The sequence below is a fragment of the Lynx canadensis genome, chromosome F2, assembly GCF_007474595.2.
Source record: "Lynx canadensis isolate LIC74 chromosome F2, mLynCan4.pri.v2, whole genome shotgun sequence".
Classification (NCBI taxonomy): Eukaryota; Metazoa; Chordata; class Mammalia; order Carnivora; family Felidae; genus Lynx; species Lynx canadensis.
In genome coordinates this window covers 65,504,187-65,531,319 of record NC_044320.2, presented here as the reverse complement: position 1 = coordinate 65,531,319, position 27,133 = coordinate 65,504,187, and the positions used below count along the sequence as shown (strand labels likewise).

Below are 27,133 nucleotides of genomic sequence, written 5' to 3'. Positions count from 1 at the left end.
TTACAAAAGCTCATGGGTGGGTCTTGTTTCAGGAGTGAGAAGGGTAAAATAGGGAGGTGGAGTTTTGCATATAATCAATATCTAGATTAGAGAAAAAAAGGATGTAAGGATAAATTCACAAATGATAAAATAGCTCTTTTAAGTGGGTGTATTAACTGGAAAATATATGTTTGAACAGCAAGAGAAGAAGATAAGAGCTTTTTGTGTTCTAAGTCTTAGAAGGATTTTCAGTTTAGCTTTTTGATTCTCTATCCTAGAAAGAAGGAAGTTTGCAAAAACATGTTTGAGGTTGATGAGTTAAAGGGGCACTGAAAGGAATCGACAGTGCCTTCTTCATACAAGTATTACTAAGGAAATAGAAATAATACGCTAATATGTCTATTAGGCACATTATTTTAAAAACCAAAATAGTATGAATGGTAAATGACTATGACAAGGTGGTGTAGTACCAAAAATGAAAACAAAGAACAAGAAAAACTGCACTGAATATAAGAAAAAGCTTATGAAATAATAGAATTTTTGGCCAAGGTAATAGATGGGGACTAGAAAATGAAATGACTAGAAAACCCTGTGCTGGCCAGGGTTTCATGAAAGGGCACAGAATCCACTTCAGCTAGTTTAAGCTGAAGCTGGTTTAATTTTTTTTTTTTAAATAAGGTGTTAAATGACTTTCAGAACCATCAGCAAAGAAACTCTAGTTTGAGCCACCTTGGATGACTTCAAGAGGTATGATGCAGGTTACCAGGACTCCTCCTTTTTCAAAGAGGAGGAAGCAGTACATTCAGGTAAGAGTCAAGATGGGGAAGCTGCCTCAGATAAACCACAGACCTCCACAATGGTGCAAGACAGCAGGAACGACAGAAGCCACAACAAAATGACCTCCATCTTACTTTCCACATTCTAAGTTTCACATGAGGGCACCAAAAGTGTAGAACCTAAATCATACTCAGATAGGGATCTATCTTTAAGTGGGTCTAGGAAATGCAGTCTATCTTTGTGGTCTCAACAGTGCAGGAAGTCTCTAGAAAGAGGTTGGAATGGATGGACAGTGCCTATCCATGACACTCACTAAAGATTTCATTATAAGAGAAACTTATAAAACATATGAAGTAACAACAGAGAGCTGGATCAAGATAGTGGAACAGAAAAATCCCAAGTTCACCTTCTCCCATGGAAACCTGAAAACTACAGCTACATATAGAACAACGCCTTTCTGAGGATAACCTGAGGACTAGCAGAACATATTTTATATAACTAAGGGTATAAAGAAAAAGCAACATTGAGGTGGGTAGGAGGGGTGCAGATACTGTCTAGTTGGGGCCCACACCTCTGACCCAGTGGTCTGCAAATGGGAGAGATATCACAACTGTAGAGGCCCTCCCTGAGACATGGGGGGTCTGAGCCCCCACATTTGTCTCCCAGATTGGAGGATCTGCATTAGGAAAATGAGCCCTCATAGTGTCTAGCTTTGAAAACCAGTGAGCCCTATTTCCAGGAGAGCCAAAGGACAGTAAGAAATTAAGATTCTGCTTTAAAATGTCATGTGCACAATCTCACTCCAAGGCTCAGCCCAGAGGTAGCAGTTTGAAGAGCTCATGGGTTATATATAAAGGAGATTCGTTGACTGTGTTGGGGAAGGGCAGAGATATGTTGCGACTTTCTTCAGGGATGCAAGTGCTAGTGGATGCCTTTTTCCCCCCACTCCCTTCTACCTAGCTATCCTGGTGCTGGTGGGCACCATTTTTGACACTCTCCATCTACAACTGGCACCACTCACCCCACCCCAGTTTTCCATTGCAGACTCACCCTTCCCAACCTGCCTGGTCAGCGCTCCCCTAAGAGGCTCTCTGCCCTGCCACACTCAGCAGGCAGCCTCAGTCAGTACCAGTACCCCTCCCAAGAAGCCTCCATGATGATGGGCTAGCCTCCACACACTAGAGCACCTGCAACAGTTCTGATCATATCTCACAGCTACATAGCCAGAGGCCTGCCCCACCCACCAATGCACCTGCAGCTATGGCAGCCTACCTAGCTTTACAGCCAGCTGCCCTGGGGGCCAATCATACACACACCAGTGTACCTACAGCCACTGTGACTAGACCTCACAGACAGCCACACTAGGGGACAGCCCCACACACCAGCATGCTCATAACAAATGCAGCCCAGCCACAACAGGAGGGTGCATGCAGCCTACACAGGGAATACCCTTGAAGTACCTGGCTTAAGTGACCAGGGGGGGTTGCACAGCTGGGCCCTATAGGACACATTCTACCTAAAGGCACTCCTTCATGACTGGGAGATGTAACTGATTTACCTAAAACATAAAAACAGAGAGTTTGGCAAAATGAGGAGACAGAGGAATGTGTTCCAAATAAAAGAATAAGATAAAACTGCAGAAAAAAGGCTAACCAACATGGAGGAAAACAATCTACCAGATAAAGAGTTCAAAGTAATTTTTATAAAAATGCCCACCAAACTCAGGAGAAAAATGGATAGACACAGTGAAAAATTCAACTAAGAGATAGGAGACATAGAAAGAAAAAATCAGAACTGAAGAAAACGGTAACTGAAATGAAAAATATGTAAAGAGAATCAATAGCAGATTAGATGATGTAGAATGGATCAGCAATTTGGAAGACAGGATAGTGGAAGTCACCCAACTGGACCAGCAGAAAGATAAAAGAATTAAAAAAATGATAGTTTAAGATACCTATGGGACAACAGCAAGTATAATAACGTTTGTATTATAAGAGTCCTAGAAGAAGAGAAAGAGGGAGAGAAAATCCATTTGAAGAAATAATAGCTGAAAATTTCCATAACATGGCAAAGAAAATAGACATACAAGTCTAGGAAGTACAGAGAATCCCAAATAAAATGAGCCCAAAGAGACCCACACCAAGACATATTAGAATCAAAATGTGAAACATCAAAGATAAAGAATCATAAAAGCTGCAAGTGAAAAACAACCAGTTATGTACAAGGAAAACCCCACAAGAATATAAGTTGATTTTCAGCAGAAACTTTGCAGACCAGAAAGGAGTGACACAATATAGTCAAAGTGCGGAAATGAAAAAAATTTACAACTGGGAATACTCTATCCAACAAGGTTATCACTCAGAATTGAAGGAACAATAGTTTCCCTGGCAAGCAAAAATGAAAGGAATTGATCACCATTAAAATTGGCTTTACAAGCAATGTTACAGGGACTTCTTTAAATGGGGGGAAAAAGCCATAACTAGAAATAAGAAAATTAATAAAGGAAAAATTTCCCCAGAAAAAGCATACATAGTAAAGGTAGTAGATCAATCATTTATAAAGCTAGTATGAAGGTTAAAAGACAGAATTGGTTATATCTATGATAATGAGTTAAGAGATACCCAAAAAGATGTAATATATTATGTCACATATACAAAATGTGGAAGGGGGAGTAAAACATTTTAGAATATGTTTGAATTTAGGTGACCATCAGCTTAAAATAGACTGCTATAGACTGAGGATATTATATATGAATCTCATGGTAATCACAAGTTAAAAACCTATGATAGATACACAAAAAATAAACATAAAGGAATCCAAAGATAACATTAAAGAAAGTCATCGAATCACAAGGGAAGAGAGGAAAATAAGAACAGAGAAGAACTACCAAAACAACCAGAAACCAAGCAACAAAATGACAATAAATATGTATTTGTCAATAGTGACTTTAAATGTAAATGGACTAAATACTCCAATCAAAAAGCATATAGTAACTGGATGCATTAAAAAACAAGACCCATTTCTGTGCTGCCTATAAGAGACTAACTACAGGCCTAAAAAACATACAGACTGAAAGTGAAAGAATGGAAAAAGATATCCCATGCAAAAGGAAGTGAAAATCTGGGGTAGCAATATTTATATCAGACAAAACAGACTTTAAAACAAAGGTTGTAATATGAGCCAAAGAAGGGCATTACATAATGATAACAAGATTAATTTAACAAGAGGGGATAACACTTGTAAATATCTATGTACTCAACATAGGGGGGCCAAAATACATAAAGCAAGTACTAACAGAGAGAGAATGACAATAGGATATAATAGCAGCAAACTTTAATACCATACTTATGTCAGCGGATAGATCATCCAGATAGAAAATCAATAAGGAAAATTGGCTTTAAATGACACATTAGACCGGACGGATATATGGATGGACACACACACACACACACACACACACACACACACACACACACACAGAACATTCTATCCAAAAACAGTGGAATACACGTTATTTTCAAGTTCACATAGAACACTCACCAGGATAGTTGACATTAGTCTACAAAATGGGTCTCAATGAATTTAAGAAGACTGAAATCATATCAAGCATCATTTCTGATCACAGTAGTATGAAAGTAGAAATCATTCACAAGAGGAATACTGGAAAATAACACAACATGCTACTAAACAACCAATGGGTCAATGAAGGAATCACAGAGAAAATAAAAAAAAAAAGTACCTGGGGACAAATGAAAATAGAAACACAATGTTCCAATATATATGGAGCAAACAAAAGCAATTATTTTTATTAATTATAATTTTTAAATGTTTTATTTATTTTTGAGAGAGCATAAGTGGGAGAGGGGCAGAAAGAGAGGGACAGAGGATCTGACGTGGGCTCTGAGCTGACAGCAGCAAGCCCCATGTGGTCATGGGGCTGAGCCGAAGTTGAATGCTCAACTGACTGAGCCACCCAGGTGCTCCACAAAAGCAATTCTAAGAGGGAAGTTTATAGTGACACAGGTATACTCCAAGAAACAAGAATAATCTCAAATAAACAATCTAAATTTACATCTACAGAACTAAAAAAAGAAGAAACAAACCTCAAAGTTAATAGAGTGGAAGTAAATAAAACAGAAACAAACAAACAAAACAGAAAAAATTCAATGAAACTAAGAGCTAGTTTTTTGAAAAGATAAACAAAATTTATAAAACTTTAGCCTGACTCATAAAAGAAAAGAGGGCCTAAATAAATAAAATTGGAAGTGAAAGAGAAGTCACAATGAATATCATAGAAATACAAGGGAGAAGAGGCTACTAGAATAATTATACACCAACAAATGGGACAATCTAGAAGAGATGGATAAAAACCATACAATTTCTAAAAATATATGGTGTTATAAGACTGAGGCAGGAAGAAATAGAAAATGTGAACAAACCAATTACTAGTCATGAAATTGAATCAGTAGTCAAAACCCTCCCAACACACAAAAGTCCAGGACCAGACTGCTTCTACTAGGTGAATTCTACCAAATTTTAAAGAAAAGTTAACATTTATTCTCAAACTATTCCAAAAAATTGAAACTATACAAACTCATTTTATGAGGCCAACATTACCCTGATGCCAAAATCAGACAAATACATGACAAAAAAGAAAATTATAGGCCAATATTCCTGATGAACATAGATGCAAAAATTGTCAACAAAAAATTAGCAAACCAGAGTCAACAATACATTAGAAGGAATATACACTATGTTTAAGTGGAATTTATTACAGGGATGCAAGGATGGTTCAATATCCACAAATCAATCAACATGATACACCACATAAACAAAATGAAGAATTAAAATCATGGTTATCTTGGGGTGCCTGGATGGCTCAGTTGGTTAGGCATCCAACTATTGATTTCAGCTCAGGTCATGAACTCACAGCTTGAAGTTTCAGCCCCGTGTTGGGCTCTGTGCTGACAGTGTGGAGTCTGCTTGGGATTCTCTCTCTCTCTCTCTCTCTCTCTCTCTCTCTCTCTCTCTCTGCCCCTCCCCCTCTTTCTCTCTCTCTCAAAATAAATAAACTTTACCAAAAAAAAATCATAATTATCTCAATAGATGATGAAAACCCATCTCATAACATTAAACATTCATTTATGATAAAAACTCTCAACAAAGTGGGTGTAGTGGCGACATACTTCAAAAAATAAAATCCATACATGAGAAATCCAGAGATAACATTATACTTAATGGTGGGAAGCTGAAAGCGTTTCCTCTAAGATCAGGAACAAGACAATGATGCCCAATTTTAGCACTTTTATTTAACATACTAGTTGAAATTCTAGCCACAGCAATCTGACAATCAAAAGGAATGAAAATCATCCAAATTGAAAAAGAAGTAAAACACTCACTATATTTGCAGGTTCCATAATACTATATTTAGAAAACCCTAAAATCTCCTCTAAAAATGATTAGAACAAATGGATTCAGTACAGATGCAGGATAAAAAATTAACATACATAAAAATAGCATTTCTATACATTAATAATGAACAATCAGAGAAATTAAGGAAATGGTCCCATGTACAATTGCATCAAAAAGAACAAAATACCTAGGAAAAATTTAATCAAGGAAATAAAAGACCTATACTCTGAAAACTATAAAGACACCAAAGAAAGATATCGAAGATATCACAAACAAATGGAAAGATAATCCATGCTCATGGATTAGAAGAATTAACATTGGTAAAATATCCATTCCTTTCAAGGCAATATACTGATTTAGTGTAATTCCTATCAAAATTCCAATGACCTTTTTTTGCAGAACTAGAACAAATAATTTTAAAATTTGTATGGAACCATAAAAGACCCTGGGTAGCCAAAGGAATCTTGAGAAAAAAGAACAAAGCTCAAAGTATCATGCTCCCTGATTTTAGTAAAAGGTGAAAGATTTATGCGATCTGAAGACAAACCAGAGTATCTCCCTGATTTTAAACTATACTACAAAGGTATCAAAACAGTATGGTACTGGCACAAAAAAAAGATACATAGAGCAACACAATAGAGAGTTCAGAAAAACCCATGCTTATCAATCAGTCTTTGACAGAGGAGGCCAAAATGTACAATGGGAGAAAGACAGTTTCTCCAATACATGTTGTTGGAAAAACTGGACAACTATGTGCAAAAGAATGAACTGCTCTCTTGCACCACATATAAACATAAACCCAAAATGGATTAAAGAGTGCAGCATTGGTGGGATAGTGGTGAGCATCGCTGTCTTCCAAAATAGATTGAAGACTTAAATATAAGACTGGAAACCATAAGGCTTCTAAAAGAAAACGTAGACAGTAAGGTCTTGACATTAGTCTCAGCAATAGTTTTTTGGATTTGTGTCTGTAGACAAAGGTAACAGAAGCAAAAATAAGCATATGGGACTATATCAAGATAAAATTCTTTTGCATAGTGAAGGAAACCATAAACAAAATGAAAAGGTAACCTACTGGATAGGAGAAGATATTTGTAGATATATCTGTGAAGAGGCTAATATCTAAATATACAAAGAACTGACATAACTCAGTACCAGAAAAATCTGATTAAAAACATGGGCAGAGGACCTGAATAGACATTTATCCAAAGAAGACACACAGATGGCCAAAAGGCACATGAAAAGTGACTCAACATCATTTAATCATGAGGGAAATACAAATCAAAGCCGTAATATGATATCACCTCACATCAGTCAGAATGGATATTGTCAAAAAGATAGGAAATAATAAGTGTTGGCCAGAATGTAGAGAAAAAAATGGAACCCTTGTGCTCTCTGATGGGAAAGCAAATTGGTATAGCCACTATGGAAAAGAGTATGGGGGTCCTCAAAAAATTAAAAACAGAAGTACCATAGTTATCCAGCAATTCTGATTTTGGGAATTTATCTGAAGAGAATGAACACACTAATTTGAATAGATACATGCACCACTATGTTCACTGTAGCATTATTTACAACAGGTAAGGTACAGAAATAATCAAAATATCCATTGATAGATGAATGGATAAAGATGTGGTATGTATATTCATATATACAATGAATTATTACTCAGCCATAAACAAGAATGAAACCTTGCCATTTGTAAGAGCATGGATGGAGCTAGAGAGTATTATGCTAAGTGAAGTAAGTTAGGGGAAGACAAATACTGTGTGACTTCACTTCTATTTGGAATATAGAAAACAAAACAAATGAACAAACAAAACAAAGCAGAAACAGACTCATAGATATAGAGAACAATCTGGTTGCTGGCAGAGGGGAGGGGGTGGGGCTGGGGGGAAATGGATGAAAAAGGTGAAGGGAATTAAGAGGTACCAACTTCCATGTATAAAATAAATAAATCATGAGGTTGTAATGTACAGCGTAGGGCATATAGTCAATAATGCTGTAACAACTTTGTATGGTGACCAATGGTAGCCAGACTTATGGTGATCACTTTGTAATGTATATAAATATTGAATCACCATGTTGTACACATGAAACAAATATAATATTTCACATCAACTACACTCCCCTCAAAAGCAAGTTCACCAAAGTGATGACATTTGAGAGGAAAAATAAAAACAAAACAAAACAAAACCATAAAATTCAGTAAGAAAGAGTTCTTCCCACATTTTAGCATTGTCAGCCCTCCCTAAATATCAGAAGAACTATTACAGAAGGTATTTAAAGAAGAACATCTGGGAAAAGAGGTAGTAATACCTTAAAGCTACATACTTTATTTTGAAACTTTCATTTTGAAACTGTGATAGTACTGCTTTTGTGGTATGATTACTTGCAGGAGTCAGCAAATAAGAAAGTAAGTTGCCTGGTAGCGTGGTTGATTCCATATGAGCAGGTACAGGTAGGATTGTTGCAGAGAATCAGAGTAACGATAGAAGGTCTTAAAACCATCATCAAGAATTGAGGCCTAAACTAACTCCAACTGTGTTAACGTCTAAAATGATAGTTGGGTTTTCTGGCAATATGACAGAATTGTGACAGACACTGTGATAAAAGCTCCTGCTAGAAACCCCTCTGAATGTTCAATAAATCAATTTAAATACACATGAGAGTTCTGAAAAATACTCCCAAGGGAACAAATGTGAAGAGGGGGCTGGAATGACGATAGCTGAAGCAAAAGCTGCAGCTGTTCTTGGGGTATCTGTTGGCTCAGAGTCTTGTTTCATTCATTTGGTAGAGGCGGGGGATCAGGATTTGGATCTTTAATATGCAGGAAAGGGGAATAAGGCCCAGGCATTCACCTGGGACCTTCAAAGGGTAACACTTTCAATAAAAGTTGCAAAAAAAAGTCTGCCTCCATGGGAAGATACCAAGTTCTACCTGGAGGAAAATGTCTTCCTGGAGAATTCATGATCATATACTCGATATCACATGTAAAGTCAAACTACCTGCATGGTATGAAGTGGCCCAACATCAAAAATAGCACCTGGGAAGCTTCTTCTCCTCTGTTACCATATATTCCCAATTTCCCTGTTGTCTCTGTTGCATAATTGTGGTTAAAATAGTCCCAGTCTTATTATTATTTTGATACCTAAACTATTCCTTTGCAACCACACATTGTTTAACTTTTTAACAAAGTGAAATGACCATTCACGACAAGCTGATCCCTAAAAGGTCAGATGTAATGGCTTAAAACAGGGGTCACTAGAGTCAGTCAGATTGGCTTCTCACTGTGGCTCAACGTGTGTATAATCTGAAGTGAGTTTCCCAATTTCTTAGAATTTTAGTTTCTTCATCAGTTAAATAGGGATAATAATAGCATCTACCAATGAAAGAATAATCTTGAGCACTTAGCACATGCTTGGCTCATAGTGAAAAATTAATAAATGTTAGGCATAATAGATATAAATAACAATTATTAAAAACCAGTGAGCAAACCCCATATTATCTAAATTTCTAAATCTCTAAGATTCTATACCCTTTACTTTCTTTATAAGAAACAACTAAGCATAATGCAGCCGAGAATCCTTTATCCAGCAAGTCTGTCATTTAGAATAGAAGGAGAGATAAAGGTCTTCCCAAACAAAAACTGAAGGAATTTGTCACCACTAAACCAGCCCTACAAGAGATCCTAAGGGGGACCCTGTGAGACAAAGTACCAGAGACATCACTACAAGCATAAAACATACAGACATCACAATGACTCTAAACCCGTATCTTTCTATAATAACACTGAATGTAAATGGATTAAATGCGCCAACCAAAAGACATAGGGTATCAGAATGGATAAAAAAACAAGACCCATCTATTTGCTGTCTACAAGAGACTCATTTTAGACCTGAGGACACCTTTAGATTCAGAGTGAGGGGATGGAGAACTATTTATCATGCTACTGGAAGCCAAAAGAAAGCTGGAGTAGCCATACTTATATCAGACAAACTAGACTTTAAATTAAAGGCTGTAACAAGAGATGAAGAAGGACATTATATAATAGTTACAGGGTCTATCCATCAGGAAGAGCTAACAATTATAAATGTCTATGCGCCGAATACCGGAGCCCCCAAATATATAAAACAATTACTCATAAACATAAGCAACCTTATTGATAAGAATGTGGTAATTGCTGGGGACTTTAACACCCCACTTACAGAAATGGATAGATCATCTAGACACACGGTCAATAAAGAAACAAGGGCCCTGAATGAGACATTGGATCAGATGGACTTGACAGATATATTTAGAACTCTGCATCCCAAAGCAACAGAATATACTTTCTTCTCGAGTGCACATGGAACATTCTCCAAGATAGATCAAACACTGGGTCACAAAACAGCCCTTCATAAGTTTACAAGAATTGAAATTATACCATGCATACTTTCAGACCACAATGCTATGAAGCTTGAAATCAACCACAGGAAAAAGTCTGGAAAACCTCCAAAAGCGTGGAGGTTAAAGAACACCCTACTAACGAATGAGTGGGTCAACCAGGCAATTAGAGAAGAAATCAAAAAATATATGGAAACAAACGAAAATGAAAATACAACAATCCGAACGCTTTGGGATGCAGCGAAGGCAGTCCTGAGAGGAAAATATATTGCAATCCAGGCCTATCTCAAGAAACAAGAAAAATCCCAAATACAAAATCTAACAGCACACCTAAAGGAAATAGAAGCAGAACAGCAAAGGCAGCCTAAACCCAGCAGAAGAAGAGAAATAATAAAGATCAGAGCAGAAATAAACAATATAGAATCTAAAAAAACTGTAGAGCAGATCAACGAAACCAAGAGTTGGTTTTTTGAAAAAATAAACAAAATTGACAAACCTCTAGCCAGGCTTCTCAAAAAGAAAAGGGAGATGACCCAAATAGATAAAATCATGAATGAAAATGGAATGATTACAACCAATCCCTCAGAGATACAAACAATTATCAGGGAATACTATGAAAAATTATATGCCAACAAATTGGACAACCTGGAAGAAATGGACAAATTCCTGAACACCCACACTCTTCCAAAACTCAATCAGGAGGAAATAGAAAGCTTGAACAGACCCATAACCAGCGAAGAAATTGAATCGGTTATCAAAAATCTCCCAACAAATAACAGTCCAGGACCAGATGGCTTCCCAGGGGAGTTCTACCAGACATTTAAAGCAGAGATAATACCTATCCTTCTCAAGCTATTCCAAGAAATAGAAAGGGAAGGAAAACTTCCAGACTCATTCTATGAAGCCAGTATTACTTTGATTCCTAAACCAGACAGAGACCCAGTAAAAAAAGAGAACTACAGGCCAATATCCCTGATGAATATGGATGCAAAAATTCTCAATAAGATACTAGCAAATCGAATTCAACAGCATGTAAAAAGAATTATTCACCATGATCAAGTGGGATTCATTCCTGGGATGCAGGGCTGGTTCAACATTCGCAAATCAATCAACGTGATACATCACATTAACAAAAAAAAAAAAAGAGAAGAACCATATGATCCTGTCAATCGATGCAGAAAAGGCCTTTGACAAAATCCAGCACCCTTTCTTAATAAAAACCCTTGAGAAAGTCGGGATAGAAGGAACATACTTAAAGATCATAAAAACCATTTATGAAAAGCCCACAGCTAACATCATCCTCAATGGGGAAAAACTGAGAGCTTTTTCCCTGAGATCAGGAACACGACAGGGATGCCCACTCTCACCGCTGTTGTTTAACATAGTGCTGGAAGTTCTAGCATCAGCAATCAGACAACAAAAGGAAATCAAAGGCATCCAAATTGGCAAAGATGAAGTCAAGCTTTCGCTTTTTGCAGATGACATGATATTATACATGGAAAATCCGATAGACTCCACCAAAAGTCTGCTAGAACTGATACATGAATTCAGCAAAGTTGCAGGATACAAAATCAATGTACAGAAATCAGTTGCATTCTTATACACTAACAATGAAGCAACAGAAAGACAAATAAAGAAAATGATCCCATTCACAATTGCACCAAGAAGCATAAAAATACCTAGGAATAAATCTAACCAAAGATGTAAAGGATCTGTATGCTGAAAACTATAGAAAGCTTATGAAGGTAATTGAAGAAGATTTAAAGAAATGGAAAGACATTCCCTGCTCATGGATTGGAAAAATAAGTATTGTCAAAATGTCAATACTACCCAAAGCTATCTACACATTCAATGCAATCCCAATCAAAATTGCACCAGCATTCTTCTCGAAATTAGAACAAGCAATCCTAAAATTCATATGGAACCACAAAAGGCCCCGAATAGCCAAAGGAATTTTGAAGAAGAAGACCAAAGCAGGAGGCATCACAATCCCAGACTTTAGCCTCTACTACAAAGCTGTCATCATCAAGACAGCATGGTATTGGCACAAAAACAGACACACAGACCAATGGAATAGAATAGAAACCCCAGAACTAGACCCACAAACGTATGGCCAACTCATCTTTGACAAAGCAGGAAAGAACATCCAATGGAAAAAAGACAGCCTCTTTAACAAATGGTGCTGGGAGAACTGGACAGCAACATGCAGAAGGTTGAAACTAGACCACTTTCTCACACCATTTACAAAAATAAACTCAAAATGGATAAAGGACCTAAATGTGAGACAGGAAACCATCAGAACCTTAGAGGAGAAAGCAGGAAAAGACCTCTCTGACCTCAGCCGTAGCAATCTCTTACTCGACACATCCCCAAAGGCAAGGGAATTAAAAGCAAAAGTGAATTACTGGGACCTTATGAAGATAAAAAGCTTCTGCACAGCAAAGGAAACAACCAACAAAACTAAAAGGCAACCAACGGAATAGGAAAAGATATTTGCAAATGACATATCAGTCAAAGGGCTAGTATCTAAAATCTATAAAGAGCTCACCAAACTCCACACCCGAAAAACAAATAACCCAGTGAAGAAATGGGCAGAAAACATGAATAGACACTTCTCTAAAGAAGACATCCAGATGGCCAACAGGCACATGAAAAGATGTTCAGCGTCGCTCCTTATCAGGGAAATACAAATCAAAACCACACTCAGGTATCACCTCACGCCAGTCAGAGTGGCCAAAATGAACAAATCAGGAGACTATAGATGCTGGAGAGGATGTGGAGAAACGGGAACCCTCTTGCACTGTTGGTGGGAATGCAAATTGGTGCAGCCGCTCTGGAAAGCAGTGTGGAGGTTCCTCAGAAAATTAAAAATAGACCTACCCTATGACCCAGCAATAGCACTGCTAGGAATTTACCCAAGGGATACAGGAGTACTGATGCATAGGGGCACTTGTACCCCAATGTTCATAGCAGCACTCTCAACAATAGCCAAATTATGGAAAGAGCCTAAATGTCCATCAACTGATGAATGGATAAAGAAATTGTGGTATATATACACAATGGAATACTACGTGGAAATGAGAAAAAATGAAATATGGCCTTTTGTAGCAACGTGGATGGAACTGGAGAGTGTAATGCTAAGTGAAATAAGCCATACAGAGAAAGACAGATACCATATGGTTTCACTCTTATGTGGATCCTGAGAAACTTAACAGGAACCCATGGGGGAGGGGAAGGAAAAAAAAAAAAAAGAGGTTAGAGTGGGAGAGAGCCAAAGCATAAGAGACTGTTAAAAACTGAGAACAAACTGAGGGTTGATGGGGGGTGGGAGGGAGGGGAGGGTGGGTGATGGGTATTGAGGAGGGCACCTTTTGGGATGAGCACTGGGTGTTGTATGGAAACCAATTTGTCAATAAATTTCATATAAAAAAAAGGAAACAACTAAGCATAATAACTTATATTAATAGATTCCCTAATTCTGAGCCAATCTTGAATTATTGGGATAGATCTCACTCGATCTTTTAATTTTTTATTATTATTTTTTTAATTTTTAGAGAGAAAGAGCATGTATGTGCGAGCAGAAAAGGGTCAGAGGGAGAGAGAGAGAATCCCAAGCAGGCTACATACAAAACCCTGATGCAGGGCTTGATCCCACAACCCTGGAATCATGACCCAAGACAAAAATCAAGAGTTGGACGCTCAATCAACTGAGCCACCCAGGTGCCCCAGCAGTCACTTTTCATTCCCCTCTCTCCCTAGCCCTTGGCAACCACTAATCTACTCTTTGTCGCCATGGATTTACTTATTCTAGACATTTCATGTAAAGAAAATCTATAATATTATTTGTGAATGGGTTACTTCACTTGCAATGTTTTAAGTTTTATCCATGTTGCAGCATGTTTCAGTATTTATTCTTTTTATGGCCAAATCATATTCCATTATATGGATATACCATGCTTAACTATTCATTGCTTGATAGACATTTGAGCTGTTTCCACTTTTTGGCTATTATAAATAGTGCTGTTATAAACATTTCTGTACACGTCATTGTATGGATGAATGTTTTCACTTCTCTTAGATATATATGTAGAAGCGGAATTGCTAGGTCATGGGGTAACTCTGTATTTAAAATGTGACTGATTTTAAGCAGTTTTCCAAAGTGGCCACATAATTTTACAAGCCTACCAGCAAGTATTAGAATTCCAATTTTTCCATACCCTTACCAACATTTGTTTTTGCCCATCTTTTTTTATTATAGCCATTGTAGTGCTTGTGATGTGGTATCTTGAAGTGCATTTTCCTCATGGCTAATGATGTTGAGCATCTTTTTATGTGCTTTTTCCCATTTGTATATCTTCTTTAAAGAAATGTCTGTTCAAATCATCTGTGCATTTAAAACCGAGTTGTTTCTTTATTTTTGAGTTGTAAGAGTTATTTTAATATTCTAAATAAAAGGTTCTTATTAGATATATCATTTGCAAATACATTCTCCCATTCTGTAGGTTGTCCTAATAGCAATTTATGTTTAGGCAACACTTGAATTACTCAGGGAAAAAGCTTAGGTATAGATGTCATCCAAACTCTTTACCTCTCTTCTGGATTTATTCCAGTTTGGAAGTAGTGCTCACAACATTCTCTATAAGGAGTGCATAGAGGAAGGAGAAAAAACCCACAATGCCCAGTAGAGAGTATGTGCTCAATTAACTTTGGCAAATGAATGAATAAAATTTACGTATTTATTCTTGGTTCCTACCACTACTCTAACTGAATCCCTTTGCTGGATCCACTTTTAGAGCAATGATACTCATTTCATGGCCTGAAGGCCTGCAGGGGGAGCTATGAGGTATTGAAAAGATGTACCTGTTTCCATGTGGATGCTCTCAGCTGTCTGTCTACTCTACATTAAGTGCACTGAAGTGTAACACTGTCATATGGGAGTCAACAGATTTTTCATGGTAAAAAGCAGTTTCATGTTCTACTCTTTAAGTTTGAGACTCATGGGCTTAAGAGAAAGAAACAGCTGTTTTTGTCAGTTCAATGTTGACTCTATAGTGTTTTCAATAGTCCTGGGCATTCTTATGTCATTTATACTGTGATTATTTATTTGGAGCTTCATTTAGGGACTTCACTTACTTCTAGACTCTCGACCTAAGAGTGGTTCCCTCAGTGAGGTTCACTGTTCCTTGGACCAGGCAAAAAACTGTGGGGGATGGGGCGCCTGGGTGGCGCAGTCGGTTAAGCGCCCGACTTCAGCCAGGTCACGATCTCGCGGTCCGTGAGTTCGAGCCCCACGTCAGGCTCTGGGCTGATGGCTCGGAGCCTGGAGCCTGTTTCCGATTCTGTGTCTCCCTCTCTCTCTGCCCCTCCCCCGTTCATGCTCTGTCTCTCTCTGTCCCAAAAATAAATAAACGTTGAAAAAAAAAAAATTAAAAAAAAAAAAACAAAAAAACAACTGTGGGGAAATGGTTCTGATGCTGTGAGGGAAGAAGGTCACATCTACCTACTTGTCATATCAGTTGAATTCCCTTGGGACACCTTGGGGGAAGAGATGATCCCAGCCAGGCTGTCTGCATTCCCACATCACTCACATCTATCAATATCATTTTGCAACTTACATTTGACATAATCCCCTTGTACATCTGGAGTGTGGACTCACAGGAAGAATCATAATGATTCAAAAATGGGAAGAATCAAAGGAATTCTAGTTAGGACTGTGGGTAAAACTAAGAAATCAATGAAGGGATATGTATGAAGGAAACAAGCTGAGTAAAGGAAAAAGAACAATGGAAAGCAAGACACTTTTTTGTAACTGGATATAAACAAGAGTCTAAGTTTACACAGGCAGAGTTGGCTGGCCTGCTAGTGTAACTGAGCTTAGCTACCCAGCTAGTGCACTCACTCGGATGGGATGACTGTGGGCATTATTTGTACGACATACATATGTATGCAGATACCTGCCAACTAATGAAATAGGACACACTTGGGGCACCTGAATGGCTCAGTTGGTTAAGCATCTGACTCTTGATTTTGGCTTATGGGTTCTGGTCCCATGTGGGGTTTTGTGCTGACAGGACAGAGTCTGCTTGGGATTCTCTCTCTCCCGCCCCCTCTCTTTGTCCCTCCCCACTCATGCTCTCTATCAAAACACATAAACTTAAAAAAAAGAAATAGGACACAGTTATGAGCATGCAAAGCTGTCACATCAGAGAGGGGGGAAAAGAGTTTGTTTTTTTTTGAATAGTGGTCTTAGGGAGTTAATGTGAAAGAGCTTTTTGTCTCAGTCCAGATTGAAGAAAATTTTTTTTCATTGAAACATCCACCAATAATACCATTTTATAGTGTTTATGTGATGCTTTTTCTTCTCTCATAAGTGGGAACACTTTTAAGGTTACCTTATGGCTCTTCATAGCAAAATCCTCCTGAAGGAGAGAAGTACTTTAACAAACAATGGTCCTGAGGTTCAGAGGTCAATTGACTGTTCTGCAGTTTTGGGGAGAAGAGATAGGTCACTGATAATTAGATCTCTGTTTGGAACCAGGACTGAATTAGGCATTAAACATATGTAAATTCCTTTAATTCCTGTAAGAATGCTATGAGGTAGGTTATAAATTGATGGGTAAAAAAAATCACCCTAATCATTGAGTTAATAATGGTAGAATCAAACCATATCTGTCATATTCTAGAGTCTTGCTCTTAATTGCCAATTTTAATTGATTAAGGGAGGTTGCCTGGAGAGGATGTGTGGAAGGAGTCTAAGACCATGCCCAGTTGCTCTGCCTAATGTGAGTAGGATGGGAGGAGTGGTATCTAATGCAGAACCCAAGGCATCATAGAATGAGTAATTTGGGGGGACAGGCCTCACTTCTAAGGGACTAACAGAATACTTTCTGTTACACAATGGTCTATTATTTGAGGGCGCTAAGGAAGGACTCTGTGGAAGGAGAGTTCTTTACAACTGTCTTTTTTTTTTTTTTTTTAATAAAGTAGGCTGCATGCCCAACCTGGAGTTCGAACTTACAACCCTGAGATCAAGAGTCACGTGCTTTACTGACTAAGTCAGTCAGATGCCCCTACAACTGCCTTTTGATAATACGTTTCCTTTCCCTCTCTCCTAGTGAAGGAAACCAGAATGTCACACCCCAAAGTACACCTCTTTGACATACAAATTGTTTTGAGCTAAAGGCAATTAAGCAGCAGCGAATGCAGAGAAAGCTCTCTACCTTGCTCTTTTCTGCCTAAAGAGAGGATATGAATTCTCCTTTCATTGGAGACAGACTCTTATCATCCCAGAGACAGCACCACAAGAATCTGCCAATAAACCCTACTCCGTTAGTTGCCTCCCATAAATTTACCTTCCTACAGCTTGCTGCTTTTGCAAAGCCCAAGGGCTTCCTTCATCCTGTCATCTCTACAAATTTACTGAAGATGCTATATAAGCTGGAGTTCTAAGTTGCCACTTCCAGTTACCTTTCATGAGGTTTTTTCCCATGTGGTATATGCTGCACAAGTTAATAAACTGTTTTTCTCTTGCTAATCTGCCTTTTTAAGAGCTTCAGCTGAAAACCCAAGGTGAGGAGAGGTAAAGTTTTGCCTCCTCTATACTAGCTATGGCTAATTATCTCCCTCTTCTCCCCCTCTATAGTAGTACCTACATGCTTCTGAATTTTGCAAGTTTCCTTCCTTAAAATGACATTCTCTCTTTTCTTGAAACGTATTAGTGAAGCATGGAATGTAGCAGAAATATAATTGCCATGTGAGTGACCAATCGACGTATGATAGGTAGATTCTAGACAAGGATTTGGTAGTTTTGATTGTCATAGACAGATGAAGGCAAGATCAGAGTAACTCTCTCAATGAAAGGATGAAAACATTTAATCAGAGTTATATTACAAACCACAGTTTCTGTTTTAGTTTCTGAATGTCAAATATTCCTCAGTTTTCTGCTTTTACATCTGTGTTTAAAGTTTCAATTGTCAGGATTGGGTTGAGAGATTTAAATTGTTGATATTTGCATAAAAATCACTTTCATTTTCTTTTGTAAAGTATAGCTACCATGTGTATATCTGTGTTTTTCTCTATTAGATTTTCACATAAAGAAAAACATTAGCCTTACACTGAAATCCTAATGGGCTCATCATTTTTGAGAGTGAAAGCTGTAGAAACCTCTGGATCTGAATCCCAGTTAGTTTCCAACTTACCGCACCATTTCACTTTCCAGTTACGATTGGCATCAACTCCACGGCAGCGAAACCTTGAGTTCCTTGACCTTGTTTTTCTCCAAAATCGATCCTAGATGCAATTAAGAAAACAGGTGCAGAAAAGAATACTTAAAAGGCTATCCACATACATTTAGTAGCTGTGAATGAATCACAGCACTGCAGGGAGAGTTCCTTAGGAACAGACAAATCCAGGGAGAAGAAAGAGGACTGAATTAGCAACAGAGACCCAGGTTCATGCTCCAATTTCTGTCACACACTTGTTAGCTTCTCTTGGCCTATTTCTTCACAGGCAAAACTGATTAAGCTGGACTAGTCTAGGGATTTTTCACAATTTCTTTGGAAGGAGAAATCTTTACTTACGTGAAATCTTATGCACAAACATATAAACAGAAGGTTGTTTCTATGATGGGAGAGGGAGTGGAGGTCCCTTTTGTAGTTCTGGAATCATTAGGCTGTCTGCCTACCAAGCTTCCTTCCTCTTCTATGACTGTTTTCTATTTATTCCATTTCTTTTCAATTGGATAGGCAAAGCAACTTACACTGGTCCAGCTAAAGTGGTATCCATCAACGTTAAATACAGGCATGATATAGAAATACAGATGATTCAACATTTTTCTCATGATTGGGTCACTCCTATATGTTAGAAGAGCCTAAAAGACAAAGGTGATATTTTTCTTACAAACTGATCTCAAATACAGATTTAAAAAAAAATATATGAAAATCCTTCCATGGGAAATACCAAATATGTTGGGTTAAAAAGTAACGAGCTAGGGGTGCCTGGGTGGCTCAGTCAGTTGAGTGTCTGACTTCAGCTCAGGTCATGATCTCATAGCTCATGAGTTCAAGCCCTGGGTCAGGCTTTGTGCTGACAGCTCGGAACCTGGAGCTTTCTTTGGATTCCTTGTCTCCCTCCCTCTCTGCCCTAACCCACTCTCATTCTGTCTCTGTCTCTCTCAAAAATAAACAAACATTACATTTTTTTTTAAATAACAAGCTAATTGAACTATATATACTCTGTGACATCATATACTTTTTTTCTAATTAAAAAATTTTGTTATTTTTAAAAAGTTTTTATTTAAATTCTAGTTAGTTAACATACAGTGAAATATTAGTTTTAGGTGTACAATACAGTGATTCAACACTTTTAAAAAATTTTTAATTTTGAGAGAGAGAGAGAGACAGAGTGTGAGTGGGGAAGGGCAGAAAGAGTGAGACACAGAATCTGAAACAGGCTCTAGGCTCTGAGCTGTCAGCACAGAGCCTGATGCAAGGCTCAAACTTGGGAACAGTGAGATCATGACCTACACCAAAGTTGATGCTTAACCAACCGAGCCACCCAGGTGCCCCATGATTCAACACTTTCATACAACAGCTGATACTCATCACAAGTGCCCTCCTTAATCCCCATCACCTGTTTAACCCATCCCACACCCACATCATATATTCTTTGAGATTTTTGTCCCAAACTTTTTGTAACTTATACATTTTAGCAAAGGTAGCTAAACAGATTAATTGGGTAGCCTCTAACAGTATTTCAGAACTGGCTAAATTTTAGGCTGATGAAGAAAGCAATTATTCAGATATGCTTTTGTATAATCAGTTTTTTTTAAAGATTACATTTCATTTTGGACAAAATAATTACCCAAATATTTTGGTGTCCTTACATGATATTTCATAACAAAAGCTATTTATATATGTCACTTAATTGTTTCTGTCTAACTGGGACCAGACTCAAGTCTTCAAATTTATTGCACTGACACTGTTCTCTCCTGATTTAAAAAAATTTTTTTAAACATGTTTTTGAGAGAGTGACAGAGCATGAGTGGGGTGGGGGGAGGGGACAGAGAAAGAGAGAGGGAGACACAGAATCAGAAGCAGGCTGTAGGCTCTGAGTTGTCAGCACAGAGCCTATGAACCATGAGATCATGACCTGAGCCAAAGTCGGATGTTCAACAGAGTGAGCCACCCAGACGCCCCGCTATAAAAAGTTTAATAAACATTATAACATTTCTATTGTTTTTATCATGGCTGTTTTGAAATCTTGCTCTTATGATTGGGTTTTACTTATATTGTGTCTGGCCCCAAGTCTGAAGATTCTGGACTACAGGTTTGGCCTCAAACAAAAAAAACCGAATGTGCTAAGAATACAGACATTTTGAAATACTTTTAAAACAATTCTTTTTGGTGCCTATTTGTCCATGTATAGAGTATCTCAGAGAAACATAGGAAATTTGAAAATGGCTGCCTCTGGGGAAGGGACTCATGGGAAAGAGAATTACCTTTAATATTTTATCTATTTGGATTGTTTGAACTTTTACCATATTAAAGACACAATTCAAATAAGAGAATTCTTAAATTATGTATATACTGCCTTAGAAAATTTAATACTTAAAACTTCAATTTTTTTACATATAGTTAGGATTTCTGAACTCATCATAACGCATCTGCATTTATATAATAAGAATACTGTTCATAGAGAATAATCCAATATATTAGAAACTATCACTAATATTTGAAATAATGAATATAGGGATATGATTAGGAATATAAGAGTTATGGGAATGCAAACTGGTGTAGCCCCTCTGGAAAACAGTGTGGAGTTTCCTCAAAAAACTAAAAATAGAACTACCCTACGGCCCAGCAATTGCACTACTAGGTATTTATCCAAGGGATAAACAGGTGTGCTGTTTCAAAGGGACACATGCACCCCCATGTTTATAGCAGTGCTATCAACAATAGTCAAAGTATGGAAAGAGCCCAAATGTCCATTGATTGGTGAATGGATAAAGTGGTATATATAGACAATGGAGTATTACTTGGCAATCAAAAAGAATGAAATCTTGCCATTTGCAACTATGTGGATGGAACCAGAGGGTATTATGCTAAGTGAAATTAGAGAATGACAAAAATCCTATGACTTCGCTCATATGAGGACTTTAAGAGACAAAACCGATGAACATAAGGGAAGGGAAACAAATATAATATAAAAACAGGGAGGGGGACAAAACAGAAGAGACTCATAAATATGGAGAACAAACTGAGGGTTACGGGAGGGGTTGTGGGAAGGGGGATGGGCTAAATGGGTAAGGGACACTAAGGAATCTACTCCTGAAATCATTGTTGCACTATATGCTAACTAATTTGGATGTAAATTTAAAAGAATAAAAAATAAAACAAGTTAAAAAAAAGAATATAAAAGTTAAACAATTTTATTGAATATAATTTAAATATTTAGGGGCTTAACACAAGTTGACAAATGCTAATACAATTTTCTCTTCTCCTTTAAGGCTCAATTATAATTTTTTGGCCACATAGCTTTGGTAGAACTTTTATACATGCTTGAATTTCTATTAACTGTCTAATGCCTCAAACCAGAGGAAAATTCCTGGTATATGATTGTTCATATCCTAGAATTTTGATTTCCTCTAATTAATGGAAGTTCTCCAATGCCTGGAGGAAGTCTACTGCTGGGGATGGCAGAGACAGAGCTATATGGTTAGCTACATTCCTTCCATAAGGTTAGGCAGCTGTGGTTTCTGTGTCACACTAGTGAAGAAGAGAGAACAGATGAAAGGAGAGAGAACTGAGGCAACAAGGAAGAAAGAAGGTGTAGGAAAAAGTCATGGTAATTTCTCTCTCTCCCTGCCTAGCACTGGGGACTGTAGCTCATTTGTCTCAGTCCAAACGTGGGAAGTCTCACCTTTTCCAAGCATGGATCATGTTAGCACCTCAGCACCAGACTATGATAGAGACCTGAACGGTAACTTTCTCATCTTATTCTGCCTTCTCCTCTTCGAATGCAAGTGCCCATCGTGCTTTTGTATTTAAAAGAATACTAACTTCCTTCTTAAAAATTACATTTTAAGCAAATAAAAAAAGAACAGAGAATATTACATCTATGTGACCAACTACATTTTGCCATATTTAATCTTTATTTTTTATTTTTTTAAAGTTTATATGTTTTGAGAGGGAGACAGTGTGCATGCGAGTGGGGGAGGGGCAGAGAGAGAGAGAGAGAGAGAGAGAGAGAGAGAGAGAGAGAATCCTAAGTAGGCTCTGTGCTGTCAGCATGAGCCCAATGTGGGGGATTGATCCCACAAACTGTGAGATCAGGACCTGAGCCAAAAACCAACAGTTGGATGCTTAACTGAGTTGCCCAGGCACTCCTATTAAATCTTTTAAAAAGAAGTTGAGATATTACAGATAAAACTAAAGCTCCCTTTTTATCATACCCTAATCCCATTTTCCCCTCCTCCACCAAAGTAGTCACTATTCTAATTTTTATGTTATCATTCCCATACATGATTTTCTGTTTTGCCATGTATATCTATATACAGATATATAGACATATATATACATAGATTCAGGAACAGTATATAATATTGTATATACTTTGAAATTTCATGCAAATCATTATGTATCAATCTACAGTCTACTTTTCTCCCCAATATTTTTGACACTTGATTTATTCATTTTAACTGCACCATGGTATTCTATTATAGATAAATCCACAATATATTGATTCCTCATTTTGTTGATGGAGAATTAACTTGCTTTGTTACAATATTGCAATGGACATTCTTGCACATTTCTCCTAGACATGTGTGAATTTTCCTTTTTTTTAATTTAAATTTTCATCAGTTAACATACAGTGCAATATTGGTTTCAGAAGTAGAATTCAGTGATTCATCACTTATATACAATACCCAGCGCTCATCACCAGTGCCCTCCTTAGTACCCAACACCCATCTAGCCCATCTCCCACCCACTTCCTTCCGGCAACCCTCAGTTCTCTAACATTAAGAGACTCTTGTAGTTTCCCTCTCTTCTCTAGCACTCCCTTCCCATAAGCTCATCTGTTTTGTTTCTTAAATTCCACATATAAGTAAAATCATATGGTATTTGTCTTTCTCTGCCTGACTTATTTTGCTTAGCATAACACATTCTAGCTCCATCCATGTCATTGCAAAAGGCAAGATTTCATTATTTTGGATGGCTAATGTTCCATTGTATATACCACATCTTCTTTATCCATCCATCACTTGGTGGATATTTGGGCTCTCTCCATAATTTGGCTACTGTTGATAATGCTGAACATTGGGGAACATGTACCCCTTTGAATCTGTATTATTGTATCCTGTGGGTAAATACCTAATAGCGCAATTGCTGGATTACAGGGTAGTTCTATTTTTAGTTTCTTGAGGAACCTCCATACTGTTCTCCAGAGTGGCTGTACCTGTTTGTGTCCCTAACAGCAGAGAAAGAGAGTTCCCCTTACTCTGCATATCAGCATCAACATTTGTTGTTTCCTGTGTTAATTTTAGCCATTCTATGGCTGAGGTGATACCTCATTGTAGTTTTATTTTTCCCTGATGATGAGTGATGTTGAACATCTTTTCATGTGTCTGTTAGTCATCTGGATGTCTTCTTTGGAAAAGTGTCTATTCTTGTCTTTCTTAACTGGGTTGTTTTTTGGGTGTTGAGTTTGATAAGTTCTACATAGATTTTGGACACTAACCCTTTATCAGATATGTCATTTGTAAGTATCTTCTCTCATTCTGTAGGCTTTTAGTTTTGTTGATTGTTTCCTTTGCTCTACAGAGGCTTTTTATCTTGATGAAGTCCCAATAGTTCATGTATCTTATTGTTTTTGGTGCAATTGAAAATGAGATTGATTCCCTGATGTTTTTTCTGCTGCTTCATTATTGATGTATAGAAATGCAACAGATACATCCGTGTTGATCTTATATCCTGTAGCTTTGCTGAATTCATGTATTACTTCCAGAATTTTTTTGGTGGAGTCTTTTGGCTTTTCTGCATACAGTATCATGTCATCTGTGAGAGTGAAAGTTTGACTTCTTCCTTGAAGATTTGGATTCCTTTTATTTCTTTTTGTTGTCTGATTGCTGAGGTTAAGACTTCTCATACTATGTTAAATAGTAATGGTAAGAATGGACATCCTTGTCTTTTTCTTACCATAGAGGAAAGACTCTAAGTTTTTCCCTGTTGAGGATGATATTAGCTGTGGGCCTTTCATATACGGTCTTTATAATGTTGAGGTATGTTCCATTTATCTCTACTTTGTTGAGGGTTTTTATCAAGAAAGGACGCTGTAGTTTGTCAAATTAAAAAAATTTTTTTTTAATGTACATCCAAGTTAGTTAGCATATAGTGCAACAATGATTTCAGGAGTAGATTCCTTAGTGCCCCTTATCCATTTAGCCCATCCCCCCTCCCACAATCCCTCCCGTAACCCTCAGTTTGTCCTCCATATTTATGAGTTTCTTCTGTTTTGTCTCCCTCCCTGTTTTTATATTATTTTTGTTTCCCTTCCCTTATGTTCATCTGTTTTGTCTCTTAAAGTCCTCATACGAGTGAAGTCATATGATTTTTGTCTTTCTCTAATTTCACTTAGCATAATACCCTCCAGTTCCCTCCATGTAGTTGCAAATGGCAAGATTTCATTCTTTTTGATTGCCGAGTAATACTCCTTGGTGTGTGTGTGTGTGTGTGTGTGTATATATATATATATATATATATATATAATACACATCTTCTTTATCCATTTATCCATCAATGGACATTTGAGTTCTTTCCATACTTTGGCTATTGTTGATAGCACTGCTATAAACATTGGGGTGCAAATGTCCCTTTGAAACAGCACATCTGTATCCCTTGGTTAAATACCTAGTACTGCAATTGCTGGGTCATAGGGTAGTTCTAATTTTAATTTTTTGAGGAACCCCTGTACTGTTTTCCAGAGTGGCTGCACCAGTTTGCATTCCCACCAGCTGTGTAAATGAGATCCTCTTTCCCTGCATCCTTGCCAACATCTGTGGTTGCCTGAGTTGTTAATGTTAACCATTCTGACAGGTGTCAGGTGGTATCTCATTGTGGTTTTGATTTTTATTTCCTGGATGATGAGTGATGTTGAGCATTTTTTCATGTGTCGGTTGGCCCTCTGGATGTCTTCTTTGGAGAAGTGTCTATGTCTTTTGCCCATTTCTTCACTGGATTATTTGTTTTTTGGGTGTTGAATTTGAGAAGTTCTCTACAGATTTTGGATACTAGCCCTTTATGTAATATGTTGTTTGCAAATTTCTCCCATTCTGTCAGTTGCCTTGTAGTTTTGCTGTTTCCTTCGTTGTGCACAAGCTTTTTATTTTGATGAGGTCCCAGTAGTTCATTCTTTCTTTTGCTTCCCTTGCCTCTGGAGACATGTTGAGTAAGAAGTTGCTGTGGCCAAGGCCAAAGAGGTTTTTGCCTTTCTCCTCGAGGATTTTGATGGCTTCCTATCTTACATTTAGGTCTTTCATCTATTTTATTTTTGTGTATGGTGTAAGAAAGTGGTCCGGGTTCATTTTTCTGCATGTCTCTGTCCAGTTTTCCCAGCTCCATTTACTGAAGAGATTGTCTTTATTCCATCGGATAGTCTTTCTTGCTTTGTCAAAGATTAGTTGGCCATGCTTTTGTGGGTCCATTTCTGGGTTGTCTACTCTGTTCCATTGATCTGAGTGTCTATTTTTGTGTCAGTACCATACTGTGTCAAATGTTTTTCTGCATCTATTGACAGGATATGATCCTTTATTATTACTGTGGTATACTGCATTGATTTGTGAATATTGAACAATCCCAGCAGTCCAGGTATAAATCCCACTTGATCATGGTGAATAACTCTTTTAACATAGTGTTGAATTCAGTTTGTTAGTATCTTGAGAATTTTTGCTTCCATGTTCATAAGGGATATTGTCCTGTAATTCTCCTTTTTAGCAGGGTTTTTGGTTTTAGAATCAAGGTAATGCCAGTTTTGTATAATGAGTTTGGAAGTTTTCCCTATTTTTTGGAACAGTTTGAGAAGAATAGGTATTAGCTCTTAAGTGTCTGGTAGAATTCTCCTGGGAAGGCATCTGGCCCAGGACTCTTGTTTGTTGGAAGAGTTTTGATTACTGTTTTAACTTCTTTCCTGGTTATGGGTCTGTTCAAATTTTATATTTTTTCCTTTTTCAGTTTTGGTAGTGTGTGAGTTTCTAGGAATGCTATTTCTTCCAGATTGTCCAGTTTGTTGGCATATAATTTTTCATAGTATTCTCTTATAATTGTGTTTCTGTCATGTTGGTTGTGATCTCTCCTCTTTCATTCGTGATATCTATTTGGGTACTTCCTCTTTTCTTGAGAAGTCCGGCTAGGGGTTTATCAATTTTGTTAATTCTTTCAAAAAACCAGCTCTTAGTTTTGTTGGACTGTTCTACTGTTCTTTTGTTTCTATATCATTTATTTCTGCTCTAATCTTTATTATTTCCCTTCTTTTCCTGGCTTTAGGCTTTATTTGCTGTTCCTTTTCTAGCTCCTTTAGGTGTAAA

The 27,133-nt window shown here is 37.5% G+C and overlaps 1 protein-coding gene across 1 annotated transcript in view; it reads right to left on the bottom strand.

The window, feature by feature from the left end:
- Positions 1–27,133, bottom strand: part of CPA6 (carboxypeptidase A6) — a 314,477-nt gene that overhangs the window by 30,611 nt on the left and 256,733 nt on the right. The window contains exons 7-8 of the mRNA XM_030304409.1: positions 19,313–19,423; positions 18,753–18,843 (exon numbers count right to left, since the gene is read on the bottom strand). Coding sequence (XP_030160269.1) covers positions 18,753–18,843; positions 19,313–19,423 — 202 coding nt within the window. The remainder of the gene's footprint in view (positions 1–18,752; positions 18,844–19,312; positions 19,424–27,133) is intronic.